Below are 23,243 nucleotides of genomic sequence, written 5' to 3' on the forward strand. Positions count from 1 at the left end.
CAGGATAAAAACTATTGTTTTGGGGATTCAATTATATATATGGCTGGGGACATAGTAAACAGATATGGAATCTATATCTTCTTATAGATTGAATAATGGTTCCCTATTGAGTTGACTTTTGGAACTAAAAGGTTATGGCCCTCAAATTCATTAACATGTTATTAATTAACCTTCACTAGTAAAGTCAATAGTACTCTAGGAAACAAGAAATAATTAAAATGGAAAAATGGTAATTTTATTCCCACTTAATTATGAACCATTAATAGATGATTAATTTTTATGTAATGATTATATCAATGGACATTTTATGGTCACAATAAAGTACTCAGTAAATATATGTATATAATTGCAAGAGTGCAATCTCATATTTTTAGTGGAATAATCACGAGATTAATAAATTATGATTATTGGATTAAAGAGATTTGATCAATAATTTAAATTTATTGGAGCTTGGAATTATAGGTCCATAGGTCCCCAAGACATCTCTATCAACACTATTCATGGGAAGAGTTGATACAAGAATGAGAATGAAAAATGATATTTGGGAGAAAATTTGTTCTTCGGGACAAATATATAACTGTATGATAATTGAGGATGGATAATTAATGAAGAATTAATTAATTTAATTTTGAATAATTAAGTAAAATTAAAATTTGAAATTAATTTATACACTAAATTTCGAAATATATAGATAAAAATGTGGAATTGGTTTTTGAAATCACTTATTTTATTTAGTGGGAGTAAATAAATATGGTAAGACAAAATAGCTTTGAATTATTATATTTATTCAATAAATAATAATGTGATAATAATGAATTCAAATTTGAATTTTGGATGTCATCTTCTTTTCCTTAAAAAGATGATATCTTAGTTATATGAATTTAATTTATTTAATTAAATAAAAGTTAAAAAATAAAATCCCACAAATTAGGGTAGTGCTCCACACATGGAGCGGTCCCAAGACTGCACCATGCATGTACCACTGCTCACTTAGTCAGTTTTTGGATTTTTTTTATATTTTTTAATAAATCAATTATATAAGGACAAGTTGTACTTCGTTTTAATTTGTCTTTATTATTATTATTATTATTATTATTATTATGTGATCATAATATACAACTATTCTATAAAATAATAGTAGTCTATTCCTGATAGATATTTAATGAAATTCACAATTTTTTTTCTCCTCACACTCTCAAATTAAATGAAAGAAAAATAAGATTTTCTCTCTAGCCTAAAATCCAAGATCTCATGAACTGAGAACATATTGTGATTCATAAAACCAATCATTGTTCTCTATGTGCCCACACACATCTTGAGGTGTAGAGAACGTCTCGGAAGATCGTGGTTTGAGTATTCAAAGCAAGGATAGGAAGATCGTTGATTTTACAAAAAGATTCAAGAACACTTGATAGGCTACAAGAGATAGGTCCTTTAATCTTGGTTTTATACATATATTCATATATATATATATATATTGTTTGTTGATCAACATATTGCATATTGATGGAATCCACATATAAAAGAGTTTATATGTAAATTTTTGTTATATACATGTGTCGCCATTCCGCAATTTCCATTGCGCACCAGGAGCCGTTCCTTACATGGAAGTGTCTTGGAAAGGTGGTAGTACCATTTCCAAAGATGATGAAAATAGTTCCTAAAGCAGCTAACTATATTTTCATTGGTTATGCACAAAATAAAAATGCATATCGATTTCTTGTACACAAGTCTAAAAACCCTGACATCCACAAGAATACGATAATGGAATCCAAAAATGCATCATTCTTTGAACATGTATTTCCTTGCAAACCTAATGGGGATGGACCAAGCTCTTCTAAATGAACATTTGAGACTATGGATGAGAATATCCACGATCAAGAACTAGAAGAGAAGAGTTAATAAGTCCAAGTAAAGCCAAGACGAAGCAAAATGACAAGGATAGAAAATTCTTTTGGACCATATTTTTTAATTTATATGGTAGAGGTAGTACCTCGAACATATAAATAAGTTGCGAGCTCTACTGAGGGTCCTTTATGGAAGGAAGCCATAAGAAGCGAAATTGATTCCATCATAGAAAATTACACTTAGGAACTGGTTAACCTCCTTCCTAGATGTAAACCTCTAAGGTCTAAGTGGATTTTCAAACGGAAAATGAAAACAGATGGAACAATTGATAAATTCCATAAGGATGATTTTGGCAATTACTGCATTGCAAAATCTTGAAGTCCACCACATGGACATAAAAGCTGTCTTTCTAAATGGAGATCTTGTCGATGAAATCTACATGGAACAACCCAAGGAAAGTATGTAAATTGGTAAATTCCTTATATGGATTTAAGCAAACTCTAAAGCAATGGCATGAAAAATTTGACAGTGTCATGATGACAAATGACTTCAAAATCAATGAGTGTGACAAATGTGTTTGTATCAAAAATACAAATGATGGATATATTATTTTTTGTTTGTATGTAGATGATATACTCATTGTCGGAAGCAAACAACGAATGGTAAAATCTACCAAAGATATGTTGAACTCAAGGTTTGACATGAAGGACATGCGACTGACTGATGTAATTTTAGGAATAAAACTTACAAGGACGACAGTTGGACTTAGTTTGAGTCAGTCACACTATGTGGAAAAAATTCTTGACAAATTTGATAAAAATGATTCTGGTGTGTCCAGAACACCAATTGACAAAAGTTATAATTTGTCCAAGAATAAATGCGACAATGTATCTCAAGCAGAGTATTCTAGAGTGATATGCAGTGTAACGTACTTGATGAGTTATACAAGACCAGATATTGCCTACACTGCAAGTAATTTAAGTCAATTTGCAAGTAATCCAGGAGTTGAACACTGAAAGGAAATTACAAGAGTGCAGTATACTCGTAACTATGGGTTGAACTATACCAGAGATCCAGCTGTTCTTGAAGGATACACTGACACTTTCTGGATATTTGACGTCCAAGACTTGAAAGGTACTATTGGATATGTGTTCACTCTAGGTGGCGCAACTGTTTGGTGGAAGTCCTCGAAATAAACTGTAATCACTAGATCCACGATGGAATTCGAGTTTGTAGCTCTAGATAATTGTAGTGTAGAAGCAGAATGGATGCGTAATTTCTTGGAGGATATTCTAGAATGGCTTGAACTTGTGCCTGCAATATGCATATATTGTGATAACCAAGCAACAATTGGCAGAGCACAAAATGTTTTGTATAACGGTAAGTCTAGACACACACGTCAATGACATAATATTGTTAGACAACTAATCTCAACTGGAGTTATCTCGATTGATTATGTCAAGTCAAAAAATACAATTTAGATTCGCTAACCAAAGGGTTAAACAAAGATCAAGTTGAAATGACAGCAGAAGGAATGGGACTTAAGCCCAAAGGAAATTAATATCGATATAAAGGAAACCCTGTTGGGAAAACTTATACAGGACCTTTATTTATTTTCATGTAGATCTAATATTAAACAAGTTAATATGAGAAAACCTAGTAGTGTTTCTAAAATTTAATTCAAAGATAAATAATGATAAGAATACTTACATTTTACGCAGCGGAATAATAGAGTCCGTCCTTCAGTTTCTCTAACCCTTGTATCCTTTTTATCGCGAGTATTACCAAAAAACTGAACCGATCTTCAGTTTTCTTCACGGCCTTCCAAAGTATCATTAGAATCACCTAGACTAGAGTGGACAATTATCAACACATGAGATAGATACAAAGAGAAGAAGAGAAAAGAACTATAAGGCTTAGAAAATGACTTATGTTTAGAGAGAATCTAAAACCTGCCAGAAACTTGTGTTTTGACTTATTTTTCAACTCGCTCTTAGCATTTCTTTTATAGACTCAATTAGGTCATTTATTTAATTAAAAAAATCAATAAAATAATATCCAATTAACAGCTCTAGGTCAAAATTATCATGGGCTTTAGGCCCATGAAATTTCTCATTTAATTATAAGTCAATTGGACTTAAAATCAAGGCATTATTATATTCTATTGACTTAATTAATTAAAAAATTATTAAAATCCTTTATCAAATTAATTATTTATAATTTGAACATTGATTTAAACTTATTTATCAATTTAGATACAAATTTATCTTAATAAATAAATCTGCCATAATTTATCTTTTCTTCTCTAAATTGTATAACTTTGTGAAACTATCCAAAATTGACCTGGTCAACTTTGATAATTCTAATTGATAATTAAATCAACTAATTGAGGCTATCTGGATGATTTTATCCAAGGTACAGTGGGGACCATGGTCCTATGAAATCAATTTCCAATAAGTTATCATAAATGTAAAAATAAATTTACTAACTTATTAATTCCTCGTAACTCCACTAAAGATTCAGAATTGCACTCTTAAATTCATAGAACGCTCTATAAGCAATATAGATACTTTATTAATTATCCATTGTTACAACCATAATTGTCACTCAATCCTCTATAGACGGTCTACAATGAGATGGGACTAAAATACTGTTTTACTCCTCATTGTATTTTATCCTTAAAACACTTAATTCCTTGTAAATGATATTTCAGTAAACTAATATTAATTACTGAAATGAGATCTCTATCATTTAGCACATTGAACCAAAATAAAAGGAAACCATCATTTCACTTCTTAATCAGAAGCTATAGATGCTCATATCTATGATTAAGACACCCACTCAATTATACTACTGAGTTCTCAAGATGTAAGTATGGGCTAGTTCGTAGGGTAAGTTGGTAACGAACAAGTCAAAGAACTCAAATAATACAATCAGTTAGAATAGTAACCACTCAAAATTGAGATTAAATTGACCTATGGTCAACTATATGATATGACTAGAATAGATAATAATGGTATGTTTACTTATCATATCAACTGTCAATATCGGTTTAGTCCGATGTAACAAATATATGTGATCTTATCTACTTTGCTAATGTTCTAGAAAGAACATAACACTACAATGTGTAAGTAGATCATATTGTAGATTGGCAATTCAGTGTAAATCTGGTGCATTGACTAATCTTAGGTCTAACTTATTTTGAACATATAATTATATTTATATTCCACTGTGATTACATCACTATAAATACGATTAGCTATATGCTCGAGATTTAATAGAAGTTTATATTAAACAAATAATCATGAAAATAGAACATGTGAGCAAAGTGATTAACCAAGTCAAAAAATGATTTCTATTCTTTTATTGATGATAAATGAGATTGCAAAGAAATTGAGTTTTAATTAGGGCATAAAACCTTAACAAACCCAACCTAGTTGGTTGGAGATCCCAAGATCTAGGTTCAATGGGACAACCTAGTTTTGGAGACAAAGTAGAATCACTGTGGGGGATTACCCCTACCCGTTCCTGTAATAACCAATGTTATTATTTTCTTATAAGCTCCTTAAATATGATCTTATGTTAGAATTCGTTGTGACTTGAGTTGTGGAATAAAGATTGCTTTAAGTTTAAATTATTTAAGTTATGATTTTATGACTTAGAAATAATTATAGTTTGAGTAATTATAATTAGTTTAGAATATGATTAAATTAGTGTATAGTTTTATTAAGTATTAAATGCACATGTTATTTGATGGATTAAGAAGTAAACATATGTGACATTAAACTAAGTCCAAGTATTAGGATAAAAATGAAAACCAAAATAACTTAGTCTTAGGTTTGGCACAAAAATAGGATGGAATTGACTCTTTTTAAATTTTAAAGATAGGCAAGATTAGATCTATTTGAATTAAGTGACTATGTGTCAAGGAGAGTTAGATAAATGGGAATTTAAAAGATTTAATTTCAGTAGTTAAATAACTAAGTAGAGATAGTAGTGTGATGGTTGAACTAAGAGTTAGATAAGTAAATTAAGTTTTTGTAACTTTAGGGCGCTATAACTTTGGACCTAGTTTTGACCAAGTTATGTTATGATTCTGGAAAAATAGTATTTCTAAAAATTTGTAGATAATTAAATTATCTTTCTAACGGTATATAATTGTCTTAAATCTGACTCTTACAAAATTAGTTGCGTTAATTTTACTATAGAAGGGTCTAGAGTTACGAAATATAGGACTGTAGTTTGGACTTTGACTAAAGTTTGAACCAAATGGAGACTATGTGGCATACTTGGAGATGATGTAGCAACAAGAAGGGAGTAAGACTAGGCTGGAAAAAAACCATATAGTGGAGGAAGGTTTGATTTTTAAAATTTAAGTTGAATAATGTGGAGAAAATCAAGGAAGGAGTTGGAGTTTGAAGCCAATAAATAGAGACTTATCCTTCACAATTTTTCTCACACTCAAAAGCTCTCAAAAACCTCTCATAATTTTGAAATTCATAGTCCCAAAAGCTCTCTTCATTTTGCCATAAACAGTATACGTAGCCATAGCCGAACACTAGTCCTTATAGTGATCGGGATCTTTTTCTTCTATTTTCTTTATTTTTCCTTAAACACTATTGCTTTTGTAAACCCTATTATAGCCAAAATATTGAATCCCATCAAGCCAATATATAGCCAAAATCTACCCAAGTATCCAAACTCTTGGTGTTGTTGTTGGAGATAGAAATTAAAGAGAAGACTCGGGATTTCATCATTTTGGCTTTAGGTTGAAGGTATGACTTTTTGAGGTTTAGAATATTCTTGAAAGTATAGTTTTATTATAAGGCTCTAATATAAATATATTATTTTTTATTTAAGGTTGATTGGACGTTTTCTATAGCAAGCAATCTCTTCTCTTTCTTTTTTTTTTCTCTCCACACTTTAGGTAAGGAAAATTAGGTAGTTTAGTTTATGACCTAGTTAATGGTTTGTATGACCTAACATTTCAGGTACAATAAAGGGATAAGTGTGGCTGAACCTAAGGTGTCCAATGATGTATGACGGACCTAAGTTGATGTCCGGTGTATGACGGAGTATTGTTCGGGGCTTAATGGCCACCCTTGTATAAGCCCTTGTCTTTTTATTATATCTGTCTTGTTGTTATGACCTATGATTATGACTTATGGCTATAAACTATGAATTAGATTATGATTTATGATTATGACTTAGGCTATGATATGACCTAGTGTTTTATGATGTTGTATGATTAATATAAATAAGTTTTGTTATGACGCTTGTGAAATTTATGATATGTTTGATTATATGATTATATGACTAACTCTTGTTTGTATTTTCCTTACTGGACTTAGATGCTCACCCCTTATGATGTTATTATTTCAGGCAATTAAAGATAGAAAGGTCGGTGGCGAGTGGACCTAGAAGCTTCGTGATGTACTCGTGGGGGTCATATAGTCAAGGAAGATCAAGCGGGCCTATTTTTATTAAAGTATGTTTTTTTTAAAGTTTTATTTAGTGTTTCTCATTTTAGTATGTTAAAACTTATTCTAAATTTTCATTCAACAAAAGAGCAATGTTTATGTTTATGATCCAACGTTGTGTTCTCAATAATTTATGAGACATTAGGGCGTTACAGTTCCAATGGTGAAACAGTGATGCCGTTGTAAAAAGAGGTTAAGCTTAAGCTTTTAATGACCATTACGCGTCAGAATTCTAAGCAGAATAATGCAGGATTGCTCTTAGATAAGAGGTCACATATGTGAGAGAAATGTGGGGCTGCTTCGAAGGAGAATTTTGGAGCCTCAATTCTCTAAAACCTCTTGCAGAACAAGGCAGATGTTCACGGCCAAAATGAACATAACCATGAGAACTGAAACTATGCAAGGAAGATTTCTATGTGAGATATATTATTGTTTACACAAACGATAGAACAATTCAAAGACATCGCGTCTACTAATCAGTTAGTAAAGTAAATATATTCTCACAAGGGAAGGTTCAAAGGCTAACCCAAGTATCAATCATAGAACACTATCACCTTGTTGCGTCGAGTCATTGTTTCTTAAAATGGATCAATTTCATTCATGTGGGAGAATGTTGGAAAAATTGAGTGAATGAGAAATTTATGCCTAAAATTGTAATGATTCAGCATATCACTTTGATCAAATATGAGATTATTAGAATATTGTGTGATTAATTCTGATTGAATTTTAGCAAATCACTTTAGTCATAGCTGAGATTATCATTATATTGTATGATTAATTCTAATTAATTTTCAGAAAATCACTTTGGGTAACTGTTGATATTACCAGAATAAGTGTGATTAATTCTGATCGATTTTCAGAAATTAAGATCCCATATTTTTGGGATATTTAGGCATTAATTCACTTGATTCACACACATTTTCAACTCTCTATGAATCCTATAAAAAGAGGCTTCCCCTCTCATTCTAAGACACACAGATAAAGAGTACCACACACAATAGTCTTGGTTTCTTTCTCTCTTTTGTTAGTATTTTATGGTGATAGATGAAAAGTTTGTTTCGAGTTTGCCTAAGCAGACACAGTGGTATTTTCGTCCTGCTTGACAACTGTTGTATCCTGTGAAGTGGTTGCTCACGAATTTTCTAGCACTGTTCAGGTAGAGAGAGCAAATCTGCTTTAAGGAAAACATGTTTTGTGTGCGTCGACATTGGTTTATTTTTTTAATTGTATTTTTGTATTTTTTTTCTTCAATTAAATATATTAATATATATATCGTTCTTCTCCACTATACTATTTCTAAAGAAGCAATGTGCAATGCATGTTGCTTGATTTTATTTAGAAAATGAATTAATTTTTTAATTATTATATAAATTTTAAATATCTAAAAGCTATCTTTTATCTATTAAGATTTTCTAATTATTTAATTCAGTTAGAATCAAAATTTTACGAAATAATCAAATTTTTATTAAATGTCTAATTTTTTATTGGATAAGATTTTTTTTTTTAATATTAGTAATAATAACCTAATATATATTTTAAAAATTAAGAAAAATTCAAATTTAAATGTTTTCATAGTAATTATACTCGTCAATTTAACTTATAGAAACTGAAAGAAAAATAATAAAATTAGGATTGTGTATTAATTAATATTATAATAATATATTTTATAATATTTGAATTTATATTAATATAATTATTAAATATCATGTTTACCATATAATTTAATTAGTTTTTTTTTTTTAAATGAAACTTCAATAATCACAAAAAGAAGCTACATCCGGCAAGCAATCTGCTATATACAACGCAGAAGCACTAAGGCAAAGCCCCATCCCAAATCAAAGAGATACAATTATCTAAACTAAATTTAGCTACACAATCAGCCAACTCTCTTCTAGAGTGAAAAACAGAACTACAATATTTAAAAACTTGCATCTTTTTAATATTCTCAATAATATAACCACAATTCAACAAACGATACCTTCTATAATTTAAGGACTAAATAACTGCAACACAATAAGAAGTAATAGTTAAATTTTGCACTTTGAAAAAAAAAAAGGGTTAAACCAACAATTTGTTAAATACACATTTTTAATATATAAAAATATATCTTTAATATTTACTTTCATCAGTTGCCACAAAGAAAAGTAGAGTCATTAATTCAAAATATAAAATGTATTCATTCGATTGTTATATATAGTTCAATGATGCGAATGATGCATGTGTTCAAAAGAAAATTAACTTTACTTATTTTGTGGGACAAAATTGATTTGAATGTAATTTAGAGAGAATAAATAGGAAAAATTATTTATTTTTTAATTAACTATAAGAGTAATACTACGAATATTCACAAAGTACACTAAAAAAAACCATATAGAAAAAATGATATGATATTAAATAATTTCAGCTACACAATTTAATTTGGACTCGTATGAAAATATATATTGCGTGTGTGGTAAAATTAAAAGATACAGTTTAAGTTGCATAATGTAATGAAAAGAGATAGACTACCAAAAATGTTACATTAAAGTAAGTTTACTTTAGGTTGCCTTGCAAAAAGATTGACTAATTTCTTCTTTGAATCACAAGTTTTAGCTCTGTCTTATCATTTTCATTGGGGTTTCGAACATGGTTTTTTTATCCTATTTTCATAGTTGATTTGAGTGGTGCTGAAATTGTGTTTAATCTGTTATCTATTTTTGCGTCGTTGTCCCAATGATGTTGTCTTCTTTAGAACATTACATCTTTATTATTGTTTTTTCAAGTATGTCTAATTCATGTGTTGTGTATTTGTAATATGGTTACTCATAGTTTAGTCTCACATGCACTACATATAAAAAATGAGGTTACTTGGTTAGAAAAAGATTCTTCCTTGTATTATTACTTGTGTAATTCATGATTCTCATCAATGAGCATGATTCGTGGAAATATATACATATATTTATATAATAAATAGGTTATCTTTGTAATAATATTTAAACACATTTTATAGTGTAAAAGTGGGAGGTTAATTATGAAATATAAAACCATTCCAAAATTAAATTAAGAATTAATCAGTACATTATAACAATAAATAAGTGTCTGCAGCATTATTTCTCAAATAAGCATATTCCCTCTTGTTCCCAAGTAATATTCTCTCTATAGTCTCCTAATATTTATTATGCATTTACTCCCTATAGCCCAATAAAATTTATAGCAACTAATTATTCTAGATTATTTTCGACCCCTATATTCTAATTCCTCAGAAAATGATGATACTATACAATTTTAATCATTCGAAGTGACACAATACTAATCAGTTAACTGTTTGTTTGTCTTCAATCATATATACATACAAAATAAATTATATAGATTGATAATTGCTCGTATATCTTTGGCTTTATATTATCTCCTATGTACTTGTCATGTCTATAGCTAGGTTTCCCTTAAGATTTTGATTGTCCATTCAATTTTGTAGACCCTCTCAACTCATCTTTAACTGTCATAAGGACGCTTCTGTTTGCTTTTTATTGGAAGAATTGCCTTAGCGCCTTCACTTCAAAGTCTCCAAAGAAGTTAATTCGTAGGAGGTTGGCATTTTTTTTTTTTTTTGTTAGGGTGGGGCTTAAAGTAGTCAAATAGATTGAAACAAATAATAAGTACGATATCGTATAAATCATTTTGGAAAATACACCTTATGATGACCATGACCATAACAAACGGCTGTCAAATAATATTAGACAAGAAAAGAATCATTTGGACTGTAACAATGTGCATTACGCGTTTTAATTTGTTTTTAGTTACCAACGAAACGAAGTACATATAGCTAATAATAAGCCCATTTTTTGCAAATCTTGCTTATAATTCAATATTCGAAATCATATCTCATCTCAAATTTTCTCTCTCTTTCGTTCCTTACGATTGAGAGAGAAATTAGGCTCATCATTCAAACCAACCAAGATGGCTCCTCATTCTTCGTCATCGTCATCATCATCGGAAGATGGTTCCAACAAAGAAGAACGACCCGTGGTCCGATCCACCGCCGAGCCCTACCCACCACCGTCTCCACAACCTCACCAGCCACCGGTTCCACCCCATCAACCAATAGGGTTCCCTCCCGTTATGGGCTATCCCCAACCCTATTCAAACAACTACCCTAATAACAACGGTAACGGTTACCACAACCCATATAATCCCTACACTCAACCCCCACCGCCCCAGTATTTCACAAACCAAACCTACTACGGCGGCTCCGGCAACAACGGCGGCTCCTCCTTCCTCAAGGGCTTTTTCGTCACGTTGATAATTATAGTACTCCTGATCTGCGTGTCCACCATCATAACATGGGTCATCCTACATCCACAAGTCCCCGTCTTCCACGTGGAGAGGCTGGCCGTGAGCAACCTTAACCTATCGAAGACTGATTTCTCCGCCACTTGGGACGCCAACTTGACGGCGGAGAATCCCAACCAAAAGCTCAAACTCAACTTCCATAAAATCAAGGGTTTTGTCTTCTTCAAGGAGCGATCGTTGTCGTTCTCGGATGTTGACCCGATGTTCTTGGAGACGAAGACACGTGGCACCTTGAAGTTGAGGCTGGCGAGCAACCAGACGAATGAAGATGTGATCGGAGACTGGGCGGTGGACGAGATGCGCCGGGAACGAGACCGCGGCTTTCTGACTTTGAATGTGAGACTGGCCGTGTTTGCGACATTCAAGTCCGGTTCTTGGTGGACCAGGCATGCGTTTATGAAGGTTTTTTGTGACAATTTGGACGTTCGATTCGTGGGTTCTGAAGCTAAGGGAGTTTGGACTGGTGGTAATAATTCTCCAAAATGTGAGGTTTTTTAATGTTGATCTGTTTTTTTTTTTCTTGAAAATGTTCTTCATTTACGTCAATTTTGTTGTATAGCTGGAGAATTTTATTGATTAATTAATGCAGACGGTATATAGATGAATTTCTGAAGTATATTTCCTTATGAATTTGTATTCTACTTTTATCTTGGAAATTATATATTGATTTAGTATATAAATATATGATACTTTTAAAGTGTGGTTCCTACTTTTGTCCATGTAGGGCTTCAGGGCTTTTGTTATTTTAGCATGTGATTGTTATATTTAGCACATTTTATCAAAATGTATCATTTCAATTGTGTTCTAAAAAGTATGGCAAATTTGTCACATGATAAAAGTTGGTAACATTGACCAAAGAAAGCTCGCCCGGAGGAAAGGCTATGGTAACCTTACATTTGAGATCTCAAGGGACTGGGAATCTCGAGGTCAGGATCCAGATACACAGCGACCCGAAGCCTCTTCCTTTTTACCTCTCCGACCTCGTCAATCTGGCGTCGAAAATGGGCTCGGATGTCATCTCGTACGAGCTTTTCCTTGTTCTCCCGGATTAGCCATTGGTTTCGAGTAAACGACGATTCGGGCCGAGGAGATGCTGGGAAGTAAGGAATGGCAGGCTCGGGCCCCCACCGATTCTTTGAAGACTACAACATCTAACAAGAAAGAAAAATGTAAGGGCCCATAATTTTAAAGAGTGGAAAAGTTTAAAGGTCTTGATAACTCGACTTGTAGGCTCGAGATAACGAGATCGCCTTAATCGAGTGTGAAGGCTCAAAATGGAGAGGTTAGCTCGAATGCCTACCCCAAACTAATGTGAAGTTCAGGGTATCGAGAGTGCACCCTTACGAGAGTGGGACGAATATTACGAGTTTAAAATAATCTCGAATTTCTAGGGAAAAAGTTTGCAGTTACTCGAAAAGGATTCATTATCGAGATATGTGCAATAAAACTCTATTTCTTAAGCTACACGAAACCCGTGAACTAATACCCCATAACCTAAAAAGGCTTCATTCTTATCTGTTTTTACCAAAAAAAACTTGGCCTAAATTATGTTTTTGACCTAAAAAAACCTACCAAAATCAAAAACTTATCTAGTGCAAAAGAGACCTTAAAAATATGATAGAAACTAGAACAAATTTTTCTTATGCACAGAAAATATATATATTTATATATAGATATAAGGATCAAAAATTGCAGATGACCTGGGAAAAGAAGATATCGCCGATTGTATAAGAGGAAGCAGAAATGATCCCACTGAGTGGAAGGTTGAAAGATTACTTGTTTTTTGGGTTTAGAGAACATGCAAAGAAAAAGAAAACTTTGGTTTTTGTTTTCTCCGGTTCGTGTTTTATGAAGAATAAAGATGCAAAAGTGAAGAAGATGGTGTACAAGAGGAATATATATATATATATATATCTTACCTATTATATAAATGGCTATTAAACGGTATTTTGTATTTAACAGATTTTGGTACGATTTAACAGTTCGTTATTAACACTTTAACATAAATTTAATCAAACAATGCAACTGTTGAGAAATATACAACCATTACCATAGGACACAACCATTAGCATTTACAGCCATGATAAAAATCATTATCTCATCAAACCTCCTTTCTCATCATTATAAACTCGGATTGCATTTACAATACCGTATGGCAAACTTCTCCATGATGCGATCGATCTTTTGTGCCTCTCCAGGCAACCTGAACTCGCGTAGGAAAAACCTTATTGCTTCACCGAAATCTATCCCTTTAAAATTAAAGGAATCCACATAGGCATGCATAACTTTCAGTGGAAATTCATCTCTCTCACCCAAATAGCCACCGATCATTGTTTCATTCAAGCCATTAGTGTTCTTCATAAACAAAGCCACATCCTCTGCTGAACTACCAATTTTCATTACATTTATCAAGAACTCAATCCCCTTTGAAGGCTATAATTGAAAAAACCCAACTTTTCTTTTTCTATGTGTGTGTTTATACACTACAAGAAAAAACAGTATTCATAACACTTAAAAACTGCTAACCGGGACTATTGATAGCACTTCTGAAAATGCTAACATAGCCCCTGTTATTAAAAGTCCAGTCTTTTCTATAACAATTTTTGAATGTTATGTTCGGTGTTATCTTAAACTATTCAATAACACATTTTTAGGTGCTATAATATTCAAATAATAACATTTAGATAGAGTTTTTGGTTATAAATTTGAAGTTTAATCTTGTACTTTTTTCATAACACTTTTCAACTGTTACATTTGATTATTTCGATAACATTTTTAATTTGTTATATTATATAAACCATAACGATTTTTTATGCTTATAATATGTTTTTAAATCATAACATTAGTAATAAAATTTTAAATTTTATTTTGATAAGTATACTTATATGGTTTTTTTTTTAATTAAAAGATTTTCATTATTGTATTTTGATAAAAAAAAATTCAAAATTAATCATAAAATGTAATTCTCAATATATTGATAAACCATAAGTATTACATTAAACAATAACTAATTCAAACCATGAATATGTCTACTTCATGAGATCTTAGTTCTAACTTAAGTTTGAAAGCATAACATAATAAAGTTTCTTGAACATTTTTTACTTCAAATATGAAAAACAAACACATTACAAGATACACAAAAGTAAACCATGCATGAAACTTGCTCCATCCTTCAATTCATCATTCTTTGTGCACTTGTCCAGAAGACAAAATTCTCACATTCTATGATATCCCTTTGGGTCTGGTTGACAAGTCCTAGAAGTGATCTGAACCTAAAACAGCACATATGGACATTAGACACATATTATTTCCCTTAAAACCAAATAGATTATTACATAGATATGCATGAACATCAGATGAGATGAACCTCATACCACTAGCTATTTTGCACAACTTAACAAAGACCTGTAAAAGATTTCATTAACCCACTTGGAATCCAAACTAACATGTATTTAGCCCAGGTAATGAATGAATGCTATACTATAATTTTTACAGACTTATAATGAAATATCACTGGAACATTGTGCCAAGAACTTAAACAACTCTGAATTGTAGTAAATGGCTGAATGTTATTTGGGGATTGAATAGGGTTAATTAAACAAAGAGAACAAGCACTTAATTAAACTTTAAAGCATGATTTTTAATAGGCAGAAGCTTGTATTAGTTTTCAAGAGGGCACACAACATCATTAATACAAATCACAACTTATTTTTCTCAAACAAAAAAGAAAAAAAAACTGTCATGCAAGTGCTTAATAGCGAGTCTTAACGAATCCATGAGAGGTAACTCAAATGGTTGGTTTGTGCCGCTAAGTACATAAATAACAATTGTTATAGTTTTATGGTTCCCAAATATTATAGATAGATGGAGAGCTAGTAAGAAAAAAACAGTGAACTTGAATGGTCCTTTACGTAAAATTTTCCTTCTAATCAAATATTGTAAATTAACAAAGCATTCTGATCCCATCAATTTAATCCAGTACATCACACGATACAGAGATAACAATAAGAGTAGTGAAAAATTTATCAAACAAAATGAAAAATTTATCCAAAAGAACAGTAGTGACACATAATTTCAAGCCAGGGCAAGTGATCAAATTAGTAAGAACCCAATATAATATAAAGCTTAAATAAGAACAAAATAATGATAAAATTACCATATACATTAGAAATAAGAATAGCAGCATGCTTAGAGTAGGGAGAACCGATGACATAGGTGGGAAGGCCACCAAGTTTCTCGACATGGCCTGCTCCACTGTGTGGATCAAGGATTGGAGGGTCTGAGCAACACAAAGGTCCTGCTCCACTGCTCCACTGTATAGTTAATATATCAGTTTCAGAAGAAGAAGAAGAAGAAGATAACAGATTTATTTTTTTCTTTAAGAGGAAGAACAAGCTTTGAACATTTGCTAAACAATCTGAAACACAAAAACCCAGTCAGTCCTGGGTATAAGGGAGAATGACACTATCTAATAAATCAGTAAGGAGCATAATCTTTCTTACACAAAAAAATGACAGCATTTGAACAATAAGAATCCACCACAAAATTAGGGAGCCCATGCTCTTTGGCCAAATTTGATCAAATTTGAACTGGCTTTTTTAAGCAATTATTTTTATATTTTTATAATCGAAATGCATAATTCATTCAGACAAAGTTGGCCATATTGCAAGACTAACATCAAATGTCCTCAACCGATTTAGACATCAGCGCCCACTTGGCTTGGCCATATTATGGGCGCACTCTTCAAATTCTTACACAAAAATAGGACCATTAATACCACATATATCCACTATTACTAATATTACACTAATCCCTTTAGAATAGTACAACAACAAATATTTGTCTAATTTAGCTCAGCTTCCTCAACATATAAGTTGGGTGTCATTTTTTTTAACAAAAGGGAATCTTGACTTGTTCCAAATATAATAACAGGTGGAAAAAGGGGAAGAAGTTTGGACTGGTTTCAAATATTAAGCTAGGGAACACTCTCATATAATAATAATAAGAAGAAAAAAAAGTAGTAATAATGCTAAAAGACATACTGAATTCATTTATAATTAACTCTTATTATTTACTAGTTTTGATGTTAAGCACAATCATTGCTCTTATGTATATGCATAGGACAGTGGTGATGAATGAGAGAGAAAGTACAAGTGTTGGGGCATTGTAACTAACTAATGGGGAAGTTTTGGTTTTATTTTGAAGCGGTGGATTACCAATCACTGCTCTAAATCCCCTCTATTATGAGAATAACGTATGGGGCAGGGGAATAAAAACTAATGCTCAAACGAAAAGTTCCCACATATTGTAGTAAAAAGAATCATCTAGTTGTTTTTTATGCCCTGTTTTATTAATTTGTTTTCTATTTCTATTGTTGCTCTTTGCAACTACTTAGAAAATAATTCCCTTATATTGCTCTCTAAACAACTTCAAAATAAAACAAAAGCTAGAAGGAATCAAATAACTCAAGAAAATAAACACACAATATGTAAACAAAAACAAATTATAAACACACAAAAGGCACCAGCAATTATGTTATTAAAATAATAAGTTACCATCAATTAGAAGCTGCATGAACAAGACAAACAAAATTCAAGAAACATATCATGTATAGCTAGATGCATATTACCATATAACATGCACCCAAATGCATATTACCATATATAATACTTGGCTTTTATTGATTTTGTTTTTCTCAGTAAAAGGAAAAGAAAACTGTGACTACACTTTGTTCATGGAAATTGTTACGTACATGGAAATTGAATAGAGTACTGCATAAAAATAATATATTACACTCAAAAAGCAACAAAACCAGAGATAAGAGAAAACTTCACTTCTTAATTAGCTAGCATATATGGAGTTAACAGTGTTCATAGAACAGCAAGTGGCCACAGTACTCTAAATTTCAAACATATGGTTCCAATTCTATGCGAAGCAAAGAATTCATGATGAAAAAATAAATATAAAAAGTAACAATGAATTTATAATAGCTAATACAATGCCACTGGAATATAACCATATGGAAAACAACTAAATTACTAGAATAATGCTATTGAAAATAACCATGAGGTGTAAACAAACTATTACGTGATGGATTGCAGCTTCTAAAATTCATAGAAATCTTACATATACTAAGGAAAAATTTAGCAATGAAATTAAGGGTTTAAGTTATTTCTCATACTAGTTCATCTTAAGGCTGCAAAAAGGGAACAAGGAGTTTAAGTTGGCTCAAGAAAAGATTATGTACTCTATATCCACCAGGTGAAGTTTTATGGAAGCTTTAATGGAATGAAGGCTACACTCAAGCAATTGAGTGGCAAAGAACTTACTGTTCCAGGATGGGTCAGAATATAGGCATATCCCTGTGCAAGCTTATCTCGTGGAAATGGCCAGTGACCCTGGAAGAAAATAGAAAGTTAATTTCCCTCAATTCAAGCTCATTAGATATAGATATCACTATATAAATAAGTTATAACTAAAATTTGTATAGTATTTGCTTATCAAGGATAAAAGTTTGGCTTCTTAACCAACATCAAGAAGTGCCAGTAGGAAAAAGCATAGAGAGCAGCATATAAGTAGTAGACAATCGCTCTAGCGAATCTTGCAAATTTGGCTATTCATACTACAGATCGTATTACCAATGTGCATGTTTGTGCCTTTTTCTGAATAATTAAATGCATGTAAGAGAGAGACCTGTGTTGATCCTGTATCATGGTTCTCTAGAAATGTGACAGCACGCGAAGGCCACCATCCCATAACTCCAGTTGGTTTGCCTTGAGGATCTATCAATCTCCAGTATTGATTATGCAGAGCAGAGTGGAGGATTCCCTGCACAAGGGCAATACCTCAAGAGTTTACATCTTTCATTGAAAATAAGTAAAATAAGAAATGAAATATCTGGGAAATTAAAATAGATATTATGAGAAACTTGAGAAAGCAGAAACATCACCTTTGTTGTGACATCAAATGCTGATGAAGTACCCCCTGTGGCATTGATCCAATTGACTATCCTTTGCCTATGAGCATCTATAATTTGAGTGTTCCATCCCCACACGCACAAAAGTAAATAAATAAATAAAAGAGTGTATCTTATATAAAGTAAACTGATCTTTTCTAGCTGCCTAACAAACAGTGCATGACATAAATAACATGATTCAGGTTCCCTTGCTTCAATTTCTAACTCATTGTTTTGTAAAATAATTCTAGGTCCACGTATGTATTGGTAGAGCAAGATCAAAATCTTAACCCATCTTGGGTAGCCAAAAAAGTCTCCAGACATCTAGACCCCAGATGAATAATCAAACATGGTATTTTAGAAATCTTGTATTCTATGCCCCAATCTGGAAGATCAATTCAACAAGTTTGTAGGCACTTGAAAAAAAAAATTAAAAAAAAAAAAATGCCACCCTGAAAACAGTGAGGTAGCAGGTAAATAAACTGTACGTGAATGCACATAGATCTCTCAACATTGAGCAAACATAACAGCTAAAATCCTTAAGTGAAGACTTTCTTTCGGGCCTTAAGTTCTTACCTTGATTGTAACACAAGTCGCCATGCTCATAACCTAAACTATCCCAATATTCTCCAATAGCAAATGCAGGATTTGAAGCTTCAATATATTCTTTTACATAAGAACCTGAGAAGCCCCTGTGAACAACATATAAGACAAAAACTTCTACTAAAATATAGGAATAGAAATATAATTCTGAATTTATAGAACCATTCAAAACTTTCCCAAGCATCCTATCATTCCAATTAGTGTAATCTGCAGTTGACAAAAGTCACTGTGATACCTCTTAAATTAGTCTCCTTTGAACATCAAGGTGACACATGTTACAATTAGATGGCATGTTCAGTCAGAAAAGTTGAGTACAGTACTAAACAAATGAAATTGACTGGAGCATATAGAATATTAATGTCCTTAGCAGAGCCGTCTAAAGACATGACTTTATAAAGTTATGCTTCATTCATATCAATATCAGCATCTTTGACTCAAAAAGACAAAAATGGGATAGATCTCAAAGATGGAAAGAATGATGTTCATTTATTGTAAAAGTCACTGATGACCTGTAAATGCACAAGCACACAGTGCTCTCAACAATACAAACAGAATTTTTATTTTTATTTTTATTTTTAAATGAATGGTGATGAGGATCTAATCTCATATACATTGCTTTCCATCCAGCTTCATCATTGTGATCTATGAATAAGCAATCCTAGCACAGAAATCAGCAGGAAGTGTTTGAAACACATGTAAAGCTTAAAAAGTTGAGAAATACATTACCTCACGAAGTCGAGGCGCCACCCATCATAACCAATGTAATTTCGAGGCCAATTTAACCACTCTTTTATATCTTTTCTTACAAACTCCTGGGAATGATCGATGTTTGGTGCAGCATGGAATATATCACCTATGCAAAAATTAAGAGCAACTAAGTAAGATAGAATGCTCTCTCATTTTCCAGCTTAATCATCAAAACTATTATAACATGTTAATCATTTCCAGCTTAATTATTAAAATTAATAATGACATATTGACATTTTCATCTATCGAACATTAACATTTAGACATATACACATGCATATGTATGCATGTAAATATCCACATGCATGCTACTGCAAGGCATTCTATGTCAAGCACTTATAATTACTACATCAATAAACAATTGAATGAAAAGGTACCACTAGAAGGGTTTCCACGACCCTGAAAATTTGGATCATCGCAAACAATTGCCTCAGGACCCCAAGAAAGCTTGCCACCAAAAATGTTCCAAACACCATTTGGGCTCTGAAAACAGCAATACATATATATATATATTCTGTAATAGAGGCCTCAAAAACATTCTTAAATGGAACCTAAAATACTTCTGATTAAGTAACTATATTATCACTTGATCGTAACAATAGATATGATAAAAATAAATTTTTTATATTAGTTTACCACATATGACAAGCCACCATTCTCATAGGTTCCTAGAAATGATAAATATATTCGCACTCAGAATAATTTGAAAAAAAAGAAGAATTTGTATAACAATGTCTAACCTGTTTATGTGCACACCGATGATTCAGCACAACATCTCCCAAGGCCTATATTCATAGAAATACAGACATAGCACCAGGTTTTAAAACCAAATTTAACATCCAAAACTCAACTTCAAATAAAAAAAATCACAAACATACCAAAAGGTCTTGAGAATGCATTTCTTCAATGCAGTGTTTAAGTTCCTCCTCAGAACCATATGTTGAGTTTAAATTGTACATATCCGAAGGCATATAACCTGCATGTCATTAGATAATCAATATCTACTGTCTGCTATAAAATATATATAAAAAAAATTACGGTATATAGATATATCTAAAGAGTCTAAATCAGTGAAGATTAACAGATCAAAATACTACGCAAAATAATAATAATACCAAAAATTAAAAAGTTCTATCTTGAAACGTACACCAATAAACTTTCCTTTTTGAGAGAAATAAATATTCATATATCCAAAACACATAAACAGGATGTGTGGGTCAAGTGGCCAACAATAACATACTAATGCTAAAATAAAAGAGATTGCAAATCCACAAGAAGAGGAAAATCACTAAACAATTTCATCTCCTTTAGATGTTCCTGCAACAAGTTCATATATGTCAAAAAGGAAAGCACATTTCAACTACAATACACAAATTCTTAAAACTTGAGACTCACAGCAAGAAGAAGGGATTCTTTAGCGGTTAGCCTCTCCATTTCTTGGGCGTAAGCAGCTGGAGCTCCTCCCTGTACAGCCTGCTGGACCATTGCTCTGCAAGTCAATCTCTGTGGTAGACCCACGAGTCGAGCCACGCCACGCCGTAGACCCACCGCCGCAAGCACCGTCACACCCACGAGCCAGCCACGTCGTAGACCCAAGAGTCGAGCCTCCCTGTCACACGACCGAAGCCGCAAGCCCCATCACCTTGTTACACACCTGCAACAAACAGAGAGAAAGAAAGAAAGATTGAACGAGTGAGAGAGAGAGAGAGAGTTATTGAGTGTGAGAGAGAAACAGAGGAGGCGTGTAGAGTAATTAGGGATTATTGCTTTTGTGTTTCATTTGGCGCCTGTGTATTTCATTTACCGCCCATTTTTCGTGTTTTTCTATTACCATGCGACAATAGCACTTATTAAAATATGCTATATTTTAATGTAATATATGGGTATAATTGTTGTAGTGATATATATATATAAGCGTATAACAAGGCACCAAATGGAGGCATCGTGTTCTATATTTTGCTTCACCGAAATATAACGTGCATTGCACGTATTTTATACCTAGTATATATATGTTTACACTAGAGGTAATGGAAAGGGTTTAATGAATTTGAGCCCTTGATTTGGGTTAAAAGAGGATCCAAAGGATGACATTTAAATACAGAAACTAATGGAAAAAAGGTCATACAAAAGAACGTGTGCAAAATAGGGGGTACTCAAGTACACTTAGTATGCAATCCCGTAATGACAAGTGTCCGCACTGACAAGTGTCCGCACTCGAGTCTGATAGGAGGGCACGCTTTTCAAGAGTAAAGTTCAAAAGTTTCCTTCTTAGAGGATTTGAACCAGCACTTTTGAGGGGGCAAAATATTACACCTAAATTTGGAGAATGAATGAATAAATCTCAAATGTAGGCTCAAAAAGAGTAAACTCAAAAACAACAAGTGTCAGTTGTACACTTTTATAGTTTGATATGATTCCAAGCCTGTTCAATTATCAATACCCGAGCATGAGTTATATTATTCAAGCTTAAGTTGCAAGCTCGAAAGCACTGATCTTCTCTGAAGAATGAGTTCGATGAAATCACTAGATGAGGAGGAGGTTGATTGGAATGACGAGCATACTAGTTAATCTTGACCAAACAAGTGGTTGTTCATAAGTCAAAACAGAAAATAGTTGATTTTAAGTTTTCACTTATGAATTTGAGAAGTGTCTCAAAATTAATTTAAGATTAGTCTGACCTAACCTAATGCTAATCCATTAATTTTTAAATTAATTTATCACGGAATTAGAAATAATTATTTTCTATGTGTTATTTAAATTAATGTTGCATTCATGTGTAATATTTACTATTCCAAAAACTGTTAATATTCATAATATATGCTAAATTCATTGTGAAATTATTTATTCATTTAAGCAATCATGCCATCTCTCAAACGTACCATTTATATCTTCCTCAAAATGGCATGCATTGTTGGTTTTCAGGAATGATGATTGTTCTCAAAACTAAAAAGTTAATGAATGTGGTCATTGAAGAGCCCCCATCGGTTCCATCATTTTCACATGGCTATGAAGATCATAAAAAATATAGTGATTGGAGTAATTCCAATCATTTGGCTCGTTATTGCTTCCTTTATAGCTTGTCTGATGAAATGATAGGAAAATATATACATATCAAGAACGCCTATGATATATGACACTTGATTATAGACGAAGCTGCTATGTCTAATTGTTTTAAAGAAACGAAGATAAATATGATTTACATATATTTTTTCTACTGATTATTGTACTCACACATACAACTGACTATATTTTTGTTCTTCATCGCATGTTAGGAATCTTTC

The 23,243-nt window shown here is 32.2% G+C and overlaps 2 protein-coding genes across 2 annotated transcripts; one reads left to right on the forward strand and one right to left on the reverse strand.

Annotated features, from left to right (window-relative positions):
- The first annotated feature begins 11,264 nt into the window (after positions 1 to 11,264).
- On the forward strand, positions 11,265 to 12,155 carry LOC133825574 (uncharacterized). Its single transcript, XM_062258498.1, has one exon. It carries the CDS (start codon positions 11,265 to 11,267, stop codon positions 12,153 to 12,155), a length of 891 nt encoding a protein of 296 aa, XP_062114482.1.
- Positions 12,156 to 13,669: 1,514 nt separating this feature from the next.
- Positions 13,670 to 21,447, reverse strand: LOC133825575 (alpha-amylase 3, chloroplastic-like). Its single transcript, XM_062258499.1, has 13 exons — positions 21,358 to 21,447; positions 21,252 to 21,279; positions 20,841 to 20,938; positions 20,703 to 20,747; positions 20,340 to 20,445; positions 19,942 to 20,068; positions 19,189 to 19,400; positions 18,607 to 18,683; positions 18,351 to 18,485; positions 17,987 to 18,055; positions 15,814 to 15,970; positions 13,807 to 14,038; positions 13,670 to 13,682 (listed from the first exon to the last, which is right to left on the reverse strand). Exons 1-13 carry the CDS (start codon positions 21,445 to 21,447, stop codon positions 13,670 to 13,672), a joined length of 1,389 nt encoding a protein of 462 aa, XP_062114483.1.
- Positions 21,448 to 23,243: the final 1,796 nt, after the last annotated feature.

This window comes from Humulus lupulus, chromosome 3 (genome assembly GCF_963169125.1).
Source record: "Humulus lupulus chromosome 3, drHumLupu1.1, whole genome shotgun sequence".
Taxonomy (NCBI): domain Eukaryota; kingdom Viridiplantae; phylum Streptophyta; class Magnoliopsida; order Rosales; family Cannabaceae; genus Humulus; species Humulus lupulus.

Bases quoted from the DNA above. Each gene is read 5' to 3' on its own strand.
- LOC133825574 (XM_062258498.1), top strand. From the start codon at position 11,265: ATGGCTCCTCATTCTTCGTCATCGTCATCATCATCGGAAGATGGTTCC.
- LOC133825575 (XM_062258499.1), bottom strand. From the start codon at position 21,447: ATGGTCCAGCAGGCTGTACAGGGAGGAGCTCCAGCTGCTTACGCCCAA. The intron at 15,971-17,986 runs GTAAGTTCTTTG...TTAACTATACAG, and splicing joins TTCTGACCCATCCTGGAACA to TGGAGCAGTGGAGCAGGACC. The intron at 14,039-15,813 runs GTAATTTTATCA...TTGGTAGTTCAG, and splicing joins TCTTATTTCTAATGTATATG to CAGAGGATGTGGCTTTGTTT.